We start from the raw sequence: 13,180 nt of genomic DNA on the forward strand, positions 1-13,180 counted from the left end.
CTCTGCTTTATCTGGGATGGGCTAAATGGTGGGAACAGATGGTGAATACTCCAAACCACTTGTAGTTTAGTTTAATCTCCCACAGAGGACGCAGGCTGGAGGTACTCTCAATATGGTTTTACTTCCTGATTTTCAGGTTTTATATTCTTCCTAAAGACAGGAAGGAAATGAGTGTGAAATAACTTCAATCAAATATGTGTTTTCACAGATCAAAAATAAAACAGTGTGTTCATAAACAGTAAACTGCACATTAGATTGCACTCAATGGTAGGGCATTCGGAACTTGTACTGGCTCTATAACCTTACTATTTCTTAGCAAGCGAGGAGCCTTCACCTTACACTTGACAGTTTATTAGGTACTTTACTGTAGTCGCAAAATAACACGACAGCCACTTTGCACACATTAAGATCCTACAAACAGCAATAGGATACATGACCAGACAATCTGCTTGTTGAGGGATAAATGTTGGCCTGTTTACTGGAAGAATTCCTTGCTCTTGTTCAAACAGTACCATGTTATTTTCACATCCATTGAAACAGAAGACCACTGCAACAATGAACAAGGGGCTGCCCAGGAGAGAACAGTGAAGGAAGAAGATGTAGTTGCTAAAGGAGGTTACACAGTCTGGGAAACATTCAAAAGCCATCATTGTGAATCCCACACAGTTTGATACTTGGGTGATGCCAAGATAAAGAACATCACTTACTGGATGCAGAATATCAGGGAAGAGAGAATGAGACAAAGGTGGTGGCCCACATCAGTAGCAATGACATAGAAAGAGTAAGCATAATGGCCCTTGGATCAAAGGATCAGACTTTCAAGACGTAGAGAGGAAATTATAAAGTAGACCATAAAATATTGGAGCAGAATTAGGCTATTCAGACCATCGATTGTCCTCTGCCATTCAATCATGGCTGATACATTTTTCAACTCAATTCTCCTGCCCTCTTCCTGTAAGCTTTGATCCCCTAACTAGTCAAAAAGCTAAGCAGGACATTGAAAATAGAAATCTCTGGATTACTCTTAGTGCCACATGTTAGTAATAGCAGCAATAAGAAAGTAGAGAGGGTCAATGCATAGCATGAGACATTGAGGTAATAGGCATGTAATAGAAATGGGCAGGTTGCACCCTACCAGGACTGGAGCCTGGCATCTTCATGGGGGAGGTCTAGTATAGTTGGTAAGGGTTAAGCTGAATTAGCAGGGGTTGTGGAGCAGCATTTAGAAAATGACATGAATAAGATGCATAAAGTAAGAGCATTGGTGAGAATAAGCTTGTAATCCTTGATAGGAACAAACTAAGAAGGCTTATGAAGAATACAAGTCAAGGAGCTGAATATAAAAGGAGGAAAGTTTTGCTGCAACTATTTAGTGTATTACTGTAGCTGGACCTGGAGTACTTTGTACAGTTCTGGTCAACTTACTTCACAAGGGATACACTTGCTTGGATTCATTTAGCTAATTCTTGGGTGAAAGGCTTGACCTTGGTTGAAAGTTGAGTGGGATGGGCCTTTCTCTATTGGAGTTTAGGAGGTCAAAAGTTAATCCTTTTCAAACACCCACAATTCTGATGTTTGACTGGCTGAGAGGATGTTTCTTCTTGTGGGAGAACTGAGAATATAAGGGATACAGTATAAAAATAATGGGTCTTCCATTAAAGATGGAGAGGAGAAGAAGCTTCTTCTTTCAGAGGGTCTTTTCTCTTTGGAATTCTTTCTCCACACACAGCAGTGGAGGCTGGATCATAGTCAAAACAAGGTAGACTTCTTTTATTGACAAAACAAAAGGTTATGGATAACAGCCAGGAAAGGAACCTTCACAATTAAATCAGCTATGGTCTTATTAAATGGTAAAGCAGGTCTGATGGGCCAAATGGTCTCTTCCTCCTTCCTTTTTTGTTACATCGGAAAGGTCTACAAAACATGTACTTGTGCTTGCGGCTCATCAAACATATTATTTGATAAAGCATACAACTGTGGGAATATGATGTAGTGACAATAACTGAAAAATGCCTTAAATGACGAGGATTGAGCAATTAACATATGAGAAGAGCAATCATTCATAAAAGGTGAAGGCAGCAAAAGGCAGATAAGATGGCAGTATTGGTGAGAAGGTACATTGTGGTATTGGATAGAGAGGATTTCCTCAAGGGGGCAATAACACCATCCAACTGCTGAGAAGAAAGAAAAACATAATCATGCCACTGGGTCATGAAGGTAAGGGCATGAAGCTGTATAATGCATACTAGATTAATCTCTCAAATAAAATAAATTGATTTGGGGAGTGAAGCAGAAAATTATACCCGCAAAGAGAGGAATTTATCATAAAAAGAATCCCAAATATCTTTTAACATGTTTGCAGTAGTAAGGTTGGGATGAGCCTCTATTGGGACAAATAAGGTAATTTCTGCTTAGAAGTCACAGAATCACTGCTTGGACCTGGGAAAAAGCTTGTCTCTATCTACCCTCTATATACCCTTCATGATTTTGTAAACCTCAATCAGGTCCCCTCTCAATCCCCTTTTTTCTAATGAAAATAAACCTAACCTACTCAACCTCTCTTCACAGCTGGCACCTTCCATTCTAGGCAACATCCTTGTAAATCTTCTCTGCACCCTCTCCAAAGCGTCCACATCCTTTTGGTAATATGGCGACCAGGACTGTACATAGTATTCTAAATGCAGCCGAACCAATATCTTATACAATTTTAACATGACCTGCAAGTTCTTATACTCAATACTCAGTCCGATGAAGGCAAGTATACTATATGCCTTCTTGACCACTCTATCCACCTGTGCAGCAACCTTCAGGGTACGTTGGACCTGAACTCCCAGATCTCTCTGCTCATCAACTTTTCCCAAGGCTCTTCAGTTTACTGTATAATTCGCTCTAGAATTAGACTTGCCTAAATGTATCACTTCACATTTGCCTGGATTGAACTGGTTTCTGAATAATAAGTAGCTCTGCAGCGAGACTTCTATTTCTGGTGGAAATCCTGCTTCCTGTTTATCAACAACCCATAGATCAGCAAATGTGTGTAGGACAGCCTACATGCCCCAAGGGTTAATCCTGATCCAGCTCCATTTCTTTTCAGCCAGGAACAAGGAACCCAGCATCTCATAATTCAGCCCATTCCTCATCCCTATGTATTTTTGAGGCCCACACCCAAGGTGATTTTCGGCCATCGTCACTGTGATACTATTTAAACTCTTCAGGCCAAAATGGTCCCTAACATTACACTCAACAAATTGCAAGGTTCTATTCTTTGCCTTCACATTTCCATGTTAAACTAATTTCTCTATTCGTATTTGCCTTCAATTTCATCTTGGTCCAATTAACCAAGCCACCTTCAGAATTTTGATAAGTCCACTTACCCTATTGCTCTCCTCAGTAATCACAACTTGCCAATTCGTGTATTTGAAAATTTCTATGGCATTTGGTTTAAAGCTGAGGCACGTTGTTAGTTAGTTCACTGTCTGAATTGATTACTGTTGATTAGTGCAGTTCTCTAACATTCTACATTAGACCAGAACTGGGGTGGCATGGTGGCTCAGTGGTTAGCACTGCTACCTTGCAGCACTAGGGACCCAGGTTCAATTCCAGCCTTGGGTGACTGTTTATGTGGCATTCTCCCTGTGTCTACGCGAGTTACCTCCCACAATCCAAAGATGTGCAGGTTAGGTGAATTGGCTGTGCAAAACTGCCCATAGTGTTCAGCAATGTGTAGGTTAGGTGCCTGAGTCAGGGGGAAATGGGTCTGGATGGGATATTCTTTGGAGGGTTGGTGTGAAGAGCCTGTTCCTACTCAGTAGGAGTTCTAAGCCATATCAACCAGCTCTTCCTAACTGATTGCTGTTGAAACAAGTTGTGTTTCCCTGCTATTATACTTCAGGGCTTCAAATACACCAGGATACATCTCTTACCATGTGAGTGATTTGATTTATTTTTTGATCAGTTTTACCTAATAACATGCTCAAGTCGAAGGTCCAGCTGTATTCACTATTCTGAAATTTGGAATTGCAAATCTCGGATAATTTTATACAGGCTGTTGAGAGAAGCCTGGGAATTATAGACTGACAACACTGACATCAGTGATTGGGATACGTTATTGGGACAGATACATTATTGGGACAGATTCAGACAGATAGGATTAACAGGCATTTGGAGGGGCATGGACTCATTAGGTATAGTCAGTATGGCTGTGTATGTGAGAAATCATGTCTTGCAAACTTGACTGAGGTTTTGAGGACGTAACTACTGAAGAGTTGTTTTCCAGACTGAAGGCCTGTGACCAGTGGTGTTCCACAGAGATCAGTGCTGGGGGCACTGCTGTTTGCCATTTATAGAAAGGAGTTGGATGAGAGTTTAGGAGGCATGGTGAATAAGTTTGTGGATGACACCAAAATTTGTGGAATAGTCGATAGTGAGGAAGATTATCTCAGATTACAAAAAGATCTTAATCAATTGGGCCAATGGGCTGAGGAGTGGCCAATGGAGTTTAATTTGGATAAATGCAACTTACTTCATTTTGGTAAAACAAACCAGGGCAGGATTTATACGGTTAATGGCAGGACCCTGGGTAGTGTTGTAGAACAGAGGCACCTAAAGGTTCAGGTACATAGTTCTTTGAATGCTGTGTCACAGGTAAACAGGATGGTTAATAGTGCATTTAGCATGCTTGCCTCCATTGTCCAGACCACACCGAGTATGGAGCGTTGAATGTTGAGCGTTTTCAGAACATTGGGGAGGCCACATTTGGAGTACTGTGTAAAGTTCTGGTCGCCCTGCTATAGGAAAGATATTGCTAAAATGGACAGGGTTCAGAAAAGATACACCAAGATGTTGCCAGGACTGGAGAGTTTGAGTTATAAACAGAGACTGGGTAGAGTCATAGAGATGTACAGGATGGAAGCAGACCCTTCAGTCCAACCTGTCCATGCCGACCAGATATCCCAACCCAATCTAGTCCCACCTGCCAGCACCCAGCCCATATCCCTCCAAACCCTTCCTATTCATATACCCATCCAAATGCCTCTTAAATGTTGCAATTGTATCAGCCTCCACGACGTCCTCTGGCAGCTCATTCCATACACGTACCACCCTCTCTGTGAAAAAGTTGCCCCTTAGGTCTCTTTTATATCTTTCCCCTCTCATCCTAAACCTATGCCCTCTAGTTCTGGACTCCCCGACCCCAGGGAAAAGACTTTGCCTATTTATCCTATCCGTGCCCCTCATAATTTTGTAAACCTCTATAAGGTCACCCCTCAGCCTCCGACGCTCCAGAGAAAACAGCCCCAGCCTGTTCAGCCTCTCCCTATAGCTCAAATCCTCTAACCCTGACAACATCCTTGTAAATCTTTTCCGAACTCTTTCAAGTTTCACAACATCCTTCCGATAGGAAGGAGACCAGATTTGCATGCAATATTCCAACAGTGGCCTAACCAATGTCCTATACAGCTGCAACATGACCTCCCAACTCCTATACTCAATACTCTGAACAATAAAGGAAAGCATACCAAACGCCTTCTTCACTATCCTATCTACCTGCGACTCAAGGAGCTATGAACCTGCACTCCAAGGTCTCTTTGTTCAGCAACACTCCCTAGGACCTTTCTAATAAGTGTATAAGTCCTGCTAAGATTTGTTTTCCCAAAATGCAGCACCTCGCATTTATCTGAATTAAACTCCATCTACCACTTCTCAGCCCATTGGCCCATCTGGTCCAGATCCTATTGTAACCGGACGTAAACTTCTTTGCTGTCCACTACACCTCCAATTTTGGTATCATCTGCAAACTTACTAACTGTACCTCTTATGCTCACATCCAAAACATTTATGTAAATGACAAAAAGTAGAGGACCCAGCACCGATCCTTGTGGCACTCCACTGGTCACAGGCCTCCAGACTGAAAATCAACCCTCCACCATCATCCTGTTTTCTACCTTTGAGCCAGTTCTGTATCCAAATGGCTAGTTCTCCCTGTATTCCATGAGATCTAACCTTGCTAATCAGTCTCCCATGGGGAACCTTGTGGAATGCCTTACTGAAGTCCATATAGACTGGGATTTCTTTCCACTGGAGCATGGAAGGTTGAAGGGAGACCTTACTGAGACTAGTAAAATGTTGTGGGGCACAGATAAGGTAAGTAGCAAAGATCTTTCCCTTGGGTGGGATGGTGAGTTCAAAATTAGGGGGCATGCTTTTAATGTAAGAGGAGAAAGATTTAAAAGGGATCAAAGGGGTAACACTTTCATACAGAGGATGGTTCATACGTGGAATGAACTACCAGAGAAAGTGACAGATGCAGGTAGTTACAATATTTAAAATATATATGGATAAGAAAATGAATAAGAAAGGTTTAAAGTGATACTGGCCAAATGCAGGTAGGTAAGACTAGTTTATTTTGGGAAACTTGGTCAGCATTGCCAAGTTGGACCAAAGGGTCTGTTTCCATGCTGTATGATTCTATTTCTTGTTTTTGGATACTGTGGTCATGTACATTACCGACCTGAATTAGATTCATTCAATTTTGTACTTAACATCCTGAACACTGAGCTATATCAAGTTTGCTACAAACTGTTCTGTCATTCATTTTGACAATTACTATTCATCATCTTCCAGGAAAAGGAAAAAGAAATGCAAATGCTGCAAATATACAGGTCAGTTATCCTCCGTAATGGGAAAAGGCAGGTAGTGCTATTTTATGTACATATCCTACATCATGTTGAATGATGAGATAAGCAGTCAATCAAATGCTAAATAGAGAAGCTGTATGAAAAGATAATCAGTGAAATAACAGACATTAAAATGACAATTGAGACAGCGGAACAATGAAAAGTGCCTGAAAAAGCCAGTGACAATCTCTATAAAATAACAGAACTGGAAAAGGTTCTGTATAGTAGGATTTATCCAAACAAGCTATTTTCAATGGGCAGAGATACTTCTACCCAAATATCATGGTCTGGATTTTACAGAAGGGCTAGGACATGGTTTTGAGAGGTTGGCGGGGGGGGTGCTGTAATGTACTGAGGAAAGGGTATTGGTAAGCAGCCATCATTTCCTCACAATTACATCTACATCAGCAGTGTAGAAGATCAAGGACAGCATCCACAGGCCAACACAGTCACAAAATTAAAGGCCTCTTCACGCTGGCAACACACTGAGACCTGTCTGACTGGCTTGGGCACTCACCTGGATGGCAGGGCAGCTGTGGCATCCTCATCTACTGGGCACAGACCCAATTCCAGTGATGCTGCCGAGCAAACTCCAGTCCCAGGAATGTAGCATGGTATCTAAAGTTTGATAATAATGTTGGCATTTAGACCAATCTCAAAATCGATTTAGGCTCCAGGAGCATTGGGCCAAGAACAAAGCTCAATGTTTGCCCTCCCCCACACAGCCAGATGTCTGTAAGCTTTCCAACAGCTTCAGGTAGCAAATAAACACCAATAATAATCCAGCAAAGGTCCACTCAAAAGTAGTATTTCATTATCAGACTTTATTATTTAATGCATTGATAAACATGACTCATGATAATGTCAAAATAAATGACTTCAAAGGAAATTGTAATAAAACCCTGGTGTATGAATTGTTCCAGATCCACAATACACCTTATACATTTACCCTGGGATACGGAGCACTGCATAAACAATTTTCAGAGAGTACCATTTCCAGGTTGTATAAGAATTACATTTCTAATTTATAAAAAGCAAAAGCCCATCAGTTACCACAAAACCTAAAATTTCCCATCCCCAATCACGGTGCAATGCTTTGTAATTGCAAACTTTTCTGTTCAGTAAAAAATGTTTTCTTCCAACTACCCACACAGAAGCATACGGGCAGTCCCACAAGTGTGAATAGAAGAACAATGGATTCCTGTCTTCTGTTTAGAATTGTTCCCTGTAAATAAAAATTTGCAATGGTATTGCTTCAACTGTTTTCAAGGCTGCTGTTAGTATTCCAGCACTGTGCAGTTTCTGGCAAGATCTCATCCTGGAACAGTGGTATGTGTTTTTATCAGGAGCCAGCCTGTGTCGCAATACTATTTGTTTTCCTTACCTGAAGCAAAGGAGAGAAAAAGAATGTTATCATATTCCTAGCAACAAAAATGTTAGCTCGCTTCAGCGGCAGCATCACCTTCAGAGTTAGGAGGTTGTTGGCTCTACCTCCATGTGAACATAGTGTATTTCATTGAATATCATTATACAAAAGGATGTCTACATTCTTCAAAGTGTCATTTTTCAGATGCAATTTCATTTTGTAAAAATCAAGTGCCTGTTTGTAGGTGGATGTAAATGAGATGAAAGTATTTGGAGAACAGGCGTTGTTTTCCTGTGTCCTTAGTCGACATCACTAAGATATATCACCAGATCATTTAAATCAGTAGATTTTATTGCACACCTTGACGTCTGCAAACTTGTAACAGCTTCTGCCTACAAACCAAAGTGGCCACCTTTCAAATTAATGTACTGACCACATAATTTGCCTTGCCCTCAGAACTTGTAAGGTGTTATAAAAAGATTTTACTCTCCCTTTTCTTTGATACTAAGAGTATAGCTTCTGGATTTTCATCTAAACTCTTCACTAGCTTCCATTCAAAGGTGAAAAACAGGCCTTTCTCACTTTCTGCTCAGGCATGAGCAATCAAGCTTGTCAGCTGGAGCAAACTACATTAACAAAACATTGTTGATCAACAACATATGATACCTTGTCCTTGGATGATATGGTAAGAGTCAAGAGAGTCTGGTGAAAATGGGGCCCTCAGAAAAACTAACCATAATGCAGAAAGACTCCATACAATAAATGAATCAGTTTTATCTAAGCACTGCCTATTGTGATATAATGTATTTAATTGTTACTGTAATGTTAAAGTTCTGTTGGTTGATTTCTTCATATACTTCAATTATCATTTTCATTTGGATGGATCAGAGACAGGGGGGGAACAACACTGTTCTTCCATATTAGCCAGGTTTCCCCATCACACTTATTGGTGCTGAATTTTATCCACCCATCTCATCACTCTGCTTACAACTTGCTTTCCAGCCACATAATAATCCACTACGCCTCCTATCTTAATATTGTCTACCATCCAAACCAGTTCCATATCCAAATCACAGATGTACACAATGAATAAAAGATGTTCTAGAAACAAAGTGAGTAGAACACCAGTGCCCATGTAACATACACCACAATGAATATAGTAGCATGGTAGTTGTGTTATTGGACTAGTAATCTAGATGTCTAGACTAAATATCTGGAGATGAGAGTTCAAATCAAATTGGGGAATTTGAAACCAGATTGTTAAATAAATCTGGAATAATTAAAAAAGCTAGCATCATTAATGGCGAGCAGGAAACTGCAAATTATCAGATAAACCCATCTCATTCATTAATGTCCTTTAGGGAAGAAAATCACAATTGTTACAGTACAGGAACAGACCATTCAGCCTGCTGCCTCTCAGCTTTCCAGATGAGAAAAGCATCTTGCAGCACCCTGCCTTCTCACAATAACCATGTACATTCATCCCCTTCAGATAATGATTCAATTTCCTCAAATGCTTCGAGTAAACATGCCCCTTCCACAGGTCAGGCAGTGCACTGAAGATCTTAATCACTTGTGTAAACGGTTTATTTCATGTTGCTTCTTTTGCCAATTAACCTAAAATGCATGCCCACTTTTTCTTGAATCTTCCCCAAGTTGGAACTGGTTTTCTCTTAACTTCTCTGTCCAGATCCATCATGATTTGAATACCTCTATCAGAACTTCGCTTACACTTCTCCAATAAATACTCTCCTAATTTCTTAAATATATCTACATTATTAAAGGCCCTTATCCCTGGAACCACTTAATCTTTTCTGCAGTGTCTTTAATGCCTTCACATCTAAAGTCTCCCAGACCTAAACAAAGCTACCATCCTTAAACTTTTGATGAAAAGTCATTGATCTAAAATCTTAACTTGGTTCTTCTCTACACATACTGCCTGACCTACTGAGTAGCTCCAACTTTTCTTGCTCTTATTTCAGATTTCCTGCAGTAATTTGCTTCCACTTTTAAGCTCTCTGGCCTGAATGTGGCTGACTCAGAGCTGTCTTCTGAAGTGCTCTGGCAAGCAAATGAAGTATCAGGAAGGTGGCTTACCACCATCTTCTCAAGGGCAAACAGAATTTACAATAAATACTAGGTTTTCCAGGGATATCCGCATTTCAATAACAAATTACATAAATTCCTGAAACACTAAGAGGCTGCCCTAACTCCAATTTGCCATCTTATCCCTTCCAACCAATCTTTAATACAAATTTCCAGCCTTAGTCCATATGTAATCGTTAATAGTGTCCGAAGTGGTAGCTTGGTCAAGCCTTTCTAAAGTCTTTGTACACTACATCAATTGCAGCTCATCCAGTATTCCTACCACTTCAACAATTTGTTCAGGGGCTATCTTCATTCTTAAATTTCATGTTGGCTGCTTTAAATTGCTTTGTCAGGTATTTAGCAGCTCCATGTTTAAAGGTTTCAGGCTTCTGACTCTCATTATCGAGCTTAGTTTCATTCCTCTTGAAAATGGGGATTACATTTCTCACTCTCCAATCCTTTGGTACATATCCACTCTGATCAATATGATCGAAATTTAACATCCCGTATTTTATTTGTATCATTTTATGAGTTCCATCAGATGTTAGTACATTTTCTTACCTCAACTTTTTTTTTTTCCTTTTTATGCATTATAAAACATCTCATCTTGTTCTTAGCCAATTCAGGATTTACCTCCTCCATAACATCTTTGAAGTACTTCAGAAATACTTGTTAAGCAACCTGTCAAGTTTTATTTATCCTTTCTTCTCAAGGAACCTATTTCACATTTAAGAATTCTTTTTACTGACACAGATGCACAATACTTTGATTTTTGAGGTTCACTCCTATAGTCTCTATTTCGCCCTGTTTTCCAGTTTGCAATCTATCCATTTCAATCATAAATACTGGACCTTCTTGAATATTACTAATTGTATAGTTAATTATATATCATTACTCTGTATCAATGCAAGCTCAGATTTTTAAAAGGACTGTGATCCATAATGTGACAACTCACCTCATTTATCTCACTATTCATCTTTCTAAAACCTGCCCTATTTAAATCTAGTGCTCAGTTATCACAACTTTCACTTTCTATTTATACCATAACTCTCATCACATAATCAACACTTAAGAATACTCATCAACATGTAACTCATTAATTAATGCATTTCATTTCTTACATTTAGACCTATTCCCATTCATGACTTGCAGAACTACAAATATATTACTTAAGGAAGATGCCCTGCATGGATTTTAAGAATTCAACTGCCATCCAACATTTACTCATCCATTATCTATCAATGAATGGATAATTTGTTGTGTTTATAGACTATGTCCCCAGACTATCAACAAATTTCCTTTTTGTTTTTAAAACTTCCTTCTCATAATTAGACAGCAAAGATATAACTGAGAGGAAGAAAGACCCAGGAAGAGGATAAACCATCCAGGGTTAACCAAGTAAAGGAATACACCAAATTGAAAGAGAAAACATACGTGTAGAGTTTCACAAAGCTGGTCCTTTTTTCTAATAGCTATTCCTTTTCTCAAGGATACCGTGTCCTTGATTTTCTTTCAGAGGAGTCATAAAACACACAGACTCCAAATTGGCTGGGTTTGGTACAGAGATGAAAGCGTATTGGGAGGCCTTTTTGTTTATATGTAAACAGATGAGACTTTCGGCTAGAGTTTATGTTTTAGAAGTGACCTGTATAATGAAAGGGAATGGTCAGTCCTGGAAGTTAACGTCTTGGCTGAGTCAGTTCAGCAGTGGGCTGTGTGGAAACAGGATGCTAGACTCTCTCTCCTTCTGCCCTTCTAACTTTGACCTGTAAGCTTCTGTTTCAGTTTTACTCTATGTTTAAGGGTTTATTTATTGGGACTGTTATGTATTTTCTGAATAGCATAATTAATTATAGTTTGGCTAGACTGGGTTCTGTGGGCATTCTATATTCTGTTGCTTGTGTTTCATTCCATGATTTTGTGAACAAATTTTTGTCTTGTTTTAAAACCTGGTAGTCAAACTAGCTAACTGGGTCTGGGTAATTTTCACTGCATACCTACTGAAACAAATTGCAAAGTTACAGTCTGGGCTGCCTGCTTAAGAATGTTTGATTGCTCTGGCCGAGTTCATAACATGAATCATATAATCATACAGTCATACAGCACAGAAACAGACCCTTCGATCCAACTCATCCATGCCGACTAAGTTTCCCTAACTAAACTAGTCCCACTTGCCTGCCTTTGGCCTTTATCCATTACAAAGGATGTAATAGCAGAATATTTATAAATATGTAACAAAATCAAGCAGAGTCAGCATGACAACAGAATGGGGAAACCATGACAGTCAAATTTATTCCAGTTGTTTGAGGTGGTAATAAGCAGGACAGATAATGGACAAGTCGGTATAATCTTTCAAATTTCCAAGATGTTCAATAAAGTACTGTACATAAAGTTATTTAGTAAGAGCCCATCATTTTGAGGGTAGTGGTTTAGTACATTGCTGGATACAGTACACAGTTATATATTTAAGAAAGAATTGGATAGAGCTCTTAAAGATAGTGGAGTCAAGGGTTATGGAGATAAGGCTGGAACAGGATACTGATTGGGAATGATCAGCCATGATCATATTGAATGGCGGTGCAGGCTCGAAGGGCTGAATGGCCTACTCCTGCACCTATTGTCTATTGTCTATCTTTGCTGTCTAATTATGAGAAGGAAGTTTTAAAAACAAAAAGGAAATTTGTTGATAGTCTGGGGACATAGTCTGTAAACACAACAAATTATCCATTGTTCGTGCTCTTAAAAAGAAGAGAAAGGGCATTGGGTGATTATTTGGAAAGAAATGGTATGCACCATGGGAAAAAGGCAGGAAATTAGAAATAAGGCAATAGAACTGGTACAGGTAAGATGGGCTGAATGTCCTCCTTCTGTACTGTAACAATTTTGAGATTCTGTAAATAACAGTTAGAGGATTGTCTAAATAACAAAACACAAAGTTGGTATAAAAGGTGGTATTTTCAGGATAGCAACCTGTAACTAGTGAAGTGCCTCAGGGATCAGTGCTGGGGGCACAATTATTTACAACACGTATTAATTATTTTGATCACGCACA

At 39.6% G+C, this 13,180-nt stretch overlaps 1 protein-coding gene across 2 annotated transcripts in view; it reads right to left on the reverse strand.

Moving 5' to 3' along the window:
* Positions 1-7,478: 7,478 nt before the first annotated feature.
* LOC140478833 (gamma-secretase subunit Aph-1b-like) overlaps positions 7,479-13,180 on the reverse strand; it is a 104,709-nt gene continuing 99,007 nt past the window's right edge. For both annotated transcript variants that reach the window (XM_072572299.1, XM_072572289.1), the window contains one exon: positions 7,479-8,058. In XM_072572299.1, coding sequence (XP_072428400.1) covers positions 8,042-8,058 — 17 coding nt within the window. In that variant the 3' untranslated portion in view covers positions 7,479-8,041. The remainder of the gene's footprint in view (positions 8,059-13,180) is intronic.

Source organism: Chiloscyllium punctatum, chromosome 1, assembly GCF_047496795.1.
Source record: "Chiloscyllium punctatum isolate Juve2018m chromosome 1, sChiPun1.3, whole genome shotgun sequence".
NCBI classification, from domain to species: Eukaryota; Metazoa; Chordata; class Chondrichthyes; order Orectolobiformes; family Hemiscylliidae; genus Chiloscyllium; species Chiloscyllium punctatum.